Source organism: Mastomys coucha, unplaced genomic scaffold, assembly GCF_008632895.1.
Source record: "Mastomys coucha isolate ucsf_1 unplaced genomic scaffold, UCSF_Mcou_1 pScaffold21, whole genome shotgun sequence".
In the NCBI taxonomy this organism is placed as follows: domain Eukaryota; kingdom Metazoa; phylum Chordata; class Mammalia; order Rodentia; family Muridae; genus Mastomys; species Mastomys coucha.
In genome coordinates, this window is record NW_022196904.1 from 192,104,914 (window position 1) to 192,110,138 (window position 5,225).

A 5,225-nucleotide genomic window follows, 5' to 3' on the forward strand; every position below is an offset into this window, starting at 1 on the left:
ACTGTATACATACACCATGTATGCCTATAGTACATGTGTAACACTACACCTATAGTAAGTACATTCATGTCTAGACACTGTATCTACAGTATGTGTACATATATGATATAAACACAGTAAATGTGCATACATATCACCTACAGAATGCTTAGAATCACCTACAGTATATTCATAATATGCACTATATACCTATCATAGTACACAAACTATAGATAACCTCAGTACATGTGTATAAACATACTATCATGCCTAAAGCACATGTAAACAGTTTTGTAATCACTGATATAGAGGTTAAGGCTGACTGTGTCTGACTTGTAGCTACCATGTAACAGAGCACCCTATAAGTGGAACTGAATGTCCATATTACAACAATAAACCAGGTATCAAGCCCAGGGGCACCTGCACAAAACTTAAAAAGCAAGTTTAATGACATCTGTACAAGATTTATTTTTCATTAACCACAATACTTTAGAGTGAGAATATACAACTAATACAGAGGAGTGATTCAAAATCTACCATATGTTCATAAGACAGTCCAGACCAGCAGCTTTATGCCCCAGCTCAAGAAGTGCTTCGGTCACGTTCTGTAAATAAGTGGTGAAGACAGTGCCAGACTTGCCATGTCTTATGACAAATATCGGGAGAATAGACAGCAGTCTATTCTCATTTGTTCTGCTATGCTGGTGGGTGGCAAACTCCTTTAGCCTGCACATGATTCCCAAATTTTGTATAATTTTGTTTGACCCAATTTCCCAGGACTTGATATTTAACTTCTCTGAAAATCCATGGCTGTAATATTGACATATAAGACTAAAAAGAACCAAAAGCATCGTCACCTTTAGAACACCCAGTCTTATTGAGTTTAGTAGTCACAATATTTAAACATGTAAGAACCAATACAAAGTTGTGGGTTTTTTGTTTGTTTGCTTTTTTAACAAGTCACTCAACTACAGCCATGCTGACAACTTTCCCAGAGGTGTAATCCAGCAGCACTCTTCTAACAATGGAATCAAGCCTAAAATGAAGATCTTCAAGGCAGATTGGTCCTGCACCCAGGGGGCAGATCCAACACTGACTCTGGAAGGAGGTTTAAGGTCTCAGATAGTGCAGGAGGGAAGAGGCTGTGATTACAGCTAAGCAGCAGGAGACCAGAGAGGGGGCATTTCCTCTGGGAAAGAACAGGTACCTCCTTCCAAATATTCTAGGCATCAGAAACCAAGGGAAATTTGTATGTGGTAATAAAAGCACAAGAAAGCCATTTCTCTATAAACTCCTATGATTTCTGCTTGAAATTCTGGTAAAAATGAACATTTTGCACAGTATTACTAAAAGCAGTAATCAACAGAAAAGGTGGGTACTTCTTTAAATGTCAGTTAAGGGTGTCACATTCCAACCTTGAATTTTAGCATCCCCCTAAGAGACCTACACTTGGATAAAAGCAAACAATATTCTAAGTAAGCTAAAAGCTCAAAAATACACCACTAAAAATAAACTCTAACAGATAGATAGCTAATGCATGGTTCTTGTTTTGTGTTTTAGTTGTTTCTTATCTCAGATTAGTGCACATTCATTGAATAATGCCTAGTTTAATAATAGCTGTTTAATAAACAGTTGAATCTTAGCCCAAGGGTAATTCCTTACAGACTAACCATGGAAATAATTACTGTGTGAGAGGAGAAACAGAAAAGAAGAAAAAACAAAACACACACACACACACACACACAAAAAAAAATACAGCCAATACGCCAACAAAATCTGGAAGGTTTCTTTCTCTGGTTATAGGGAGAAGTGGGAGGTCATTTGAACAAACACTATGTGCTCCTCTTCCCACTACCTGCAGAAACTAGTTTTGTTTGCAAGCTCACCATGGCCTCTGGTAGGTGTATGAACCCTCTTGTGCTGATAACCTTAGATGCTATTTGATCTATACAGAGTATATTGAGGTGAGGAGTGTGCAAACTGTTCCTGAGGAATCATTCATGTGTGCAAATTTGCAACCTGACAGAAAGTAAATGACAAGAGGGCAGCAGCTAGACAGGACTAAGCACTACAGACATACATATTACTTTCTGGCCCCCAAGAAAATAATTCCTGTCAGGTCAGAACGCAGTTATGACAGCAGGTCACCAGATAATATAGTTAACAAGTATAAGATCAACCTTTAAAATAAGCACTGTCTCTCAACACCATCATCTGTTTACTTTTTCAAACCATTACTTGAAGATGACCCTCCTGGCTTTTAATTTTTTAAAGGCCTACTTTTAGACAAATATACAACTAGCCATTTAGCCAAATCAACTGAATTTTAGTGACTTAACTGATCTACACAAAATTTGAGCTTTAAGGATCTGATTGAGAAAGCAGTCCAACAGGGATAGAAAAATTGTACTGGTGAAAATACTTTTAGAAAATACAAAATGAGAGAGAACAGATTTTATTTCCTCATAGTTGGAGACTAAGACTTCTATAAAGATTTCAATTAGCAAGAAATGTCAATTTCACCTGAAGTTTTACAAACTGTAAAGCCTTGCTTAACCACCAGGACACATCCATCAGGAACACACTCACTTTCCCCATGCCTTTCAGTACCAGTACAGTGATACCCAGCTTTGACTCAGAGAATGAGAATTTCACAAGCTTTTCCCTGCCTATTTTGTGTTAACACAGAATTAGTATGACTATTTCTCCACTAATTTACTAACACAAAAGCACCCACTTTAATGCCAATTTATTTAATATAATGCTTTTATATAGGCAAAGTTCTTTTGGAGAAAAAGAGCACTCTTTCCTGGGGGGAGGAGGAGGGTATAATTAAGACACAGAACCACTAACCTATTATGTTTCAAGAAATGTTCCAACTTTACTATTGTCAAAAATATTAAAGCTGTGTAGAAGAAACCAGTTCAAAATGATATTTACAACTCTGTGGTGAGCATTCCATCAGAAAAGTAAACTGGGCTTTTCGATAAAATGAAAACTTTCCCCTCGACATTAGAGCAGAAAAGGCTGTACAGACCATAATAAAAGTCCACTTGTCTCTACTCAGGTTCTTCAATATACCCCAAATGGAATGAAGCCAATTAACCCCCCCATAAATTCTACCAACTCAGACAAGTACTTGAAAGAATTAAGCTGTCAGCTCTAACTATTCCTCCCCTGGAACGTTGTTTACAACACAGAACTGCTATTGGGTAATATTCTTGTCCCTGGTGTACCATTTCTAACTCTGCTGCCCACTGAGTTGGTAGCAGTAGCATGGGGGGGGGCATTCTTTGATGGAGAATGGATGTCAGATGGAGTCTAGTAGCACAAAGCCAATGCTCACTTCACATTCAAGCAAAACTGAGAAGAAAAATACTTTTCCCTTGCCACGTCTAGTTTTGTTTATTATTGAAACATAACTAGATAAGCTTCAGACTTTTGTGAAGAACTAAAGAGCACTGTTGGTGTAGTGAAACATGTAATACAGCTTTACCACAGCTAAAAGGAGCCTTCAAAGAACAGTGCAAACTCTCCCTGTTGGACTCAAATATCAAACACGATGTTTACAAGATGCAGGGTGGAGCTCACCTTTTATATGTATTAAATGCACCCATTAAAATGAGATGGACCAAGAACTATTCATCATATTTGGCTTTAAAAAACTATTCATCCCCAGAAGAAGCCAGGGAACAGCCCCCACTGTTGGGCAATCTCTACAGTATCATAGCCTGAAGCCAGGGCTCCACCCCACTCGAGGCTGAGATCAGGTGAGGGGATAGCAGAATGGAAACCACTCAGTGAGAGTTGGTTCTCATGAGAACTGGGACAGCAGGGTGAATTCTGACCAGCCTCTAGTGCTTCCATTTTCTCAGTCAGGTTCTGCTACAAACACAAAGCCTACCAGAGGCTTTGGTGGACCAGTTTGAGATATCAACTTCTCCAGGAAGCATCGTGAAATTGATGACATGGTCACATAGCTGCAAAGTGCACAAAGCTCAAGGCACACAGTTGAAAACGGGAATTGATAGGGAAAGTAATAGTGAAAGCAGTTGTTAGCATTTTCCTCCACAAGACTAATTGCTAACATAGACCAATCTGAATTTAAAACAGATTGTTTGGGGCATGGGTGAAAACACTGTATTATAACATCTGCTTGGTTTTAAGCAAAGATATCTTGATATGAGACACCATGTTCCAAGTCCACAAATGAACAAGATAATTGCTTAAAAAAAAAAAAAAGATTCTTTCGTTCTTGTATTTCTGGAGGAAGGTGATTCAAATGTTGAGCTTCACTTTAACAATGGCCACTCTCCAAGACACTTGCTCTGTAGAGTAAAAGATTGTCCCATTTCAAAAATCACCCCCCAGTCTAGCAGCAATTGTTTTTGTTAGTTATTGTTTTTAAAAACTGAAAAATCAAAGAAAGAAGTCCAGTATCCTCTCTGAGAACAGCCTTTGACAGAGCTCCTGAGTGGTGCAGGCCTCACTGTGCCCGGAACAGTTTCTGTAGCTCCAGTGTGTCTTCTCTTGGGAGAAATGTAGTTCAACAGTCACTATCTATACCCCCTGGAACTTGCACAAGCAGATGGACTGTCTGAAAAAAAGTCAGAAGAAAAACTGTGAGGGACAGAGAGCACTCTTGCACGTCCATTTTCCTCATGATCTCTATCTCCTGGTGTGTTTATTTTAACAACTTTCAAAAAGAGTTCTGAGAGAAGTTGAAAGGAACCAATATCGCCAGGAACTGATCTTGGGGCATTACCTCACCCCTAAGTATGATAAAGAATCTTGCCACCTGCTTAAGCCCAAGGCCTGAATGACCCCTAACCCAACTCCACATGCCAAGCTGTGCCATCTAGATTATATCCCTACCCACATAGTCTCCATACTCATCCCTAGAAGCTGGTCCACTTCATGAACCCATCAAAACAGGAAAAGCATTATCACTTACTGTAAGCCAACTCATCTCCAGCTCTCTTCCGGGACTGGTCACCTCTAGGGATAAGAGAAGAGGAAGCAGTCAATAAAACTGACTGGTTTCTATCACAATTGCTCTGTAGTACAGCTTAAGGTCCGGAATTGTGATTCCACCAGAGGTTCCTTTGTTGTTGAGAATAGTTTTGGCTATAGTTTGGAATACAGGAAGAACAACCCACATTACACAAGGAACTCAAGAAAAAGAAGACCAAAAGGTGGACATTTCATTCCTTCTTAAAAGGGGGAACCAAATACCCATGGAAGGA

The 5,225-nt window shown here is 39.2% G+C and overlaps 1 protein-coding gene across 4 annotated transcripts in view; it reads right to left on the minus strand.

Annotated features, from left to right (window-relative positions):
- Positions 1-2,422: 2,422 nt before the first annotated feature.
- Positions 2,423-5,225, minus strand: part of Cacul1 (CDK2 associated cullin domain 1) — a 60,865-nt gene continuing 58,062 nt past the window's right edge. For all 4 annotated transcript variants that reach the window (XM_031390869.1, XM_031390866.1, XM_031390868.1 and 1 more), the window contains 2 exons: positions 4,934-4,977; positions 2,423-4,576 (listed from right to left, as the gene is read on the minus strand). In XM_031390869.1, coding sequence (XP_031246729.1) covers positions 4,536-4,576; positions 4,934-4,977 — 85 coding nt within the window. In that variant the 3' untranslated portion in view covers positions 2,423-4,535. The remainder of the gene's footprint in view (positions 4,577-4,933; positions 4,978-5,225) is intronic.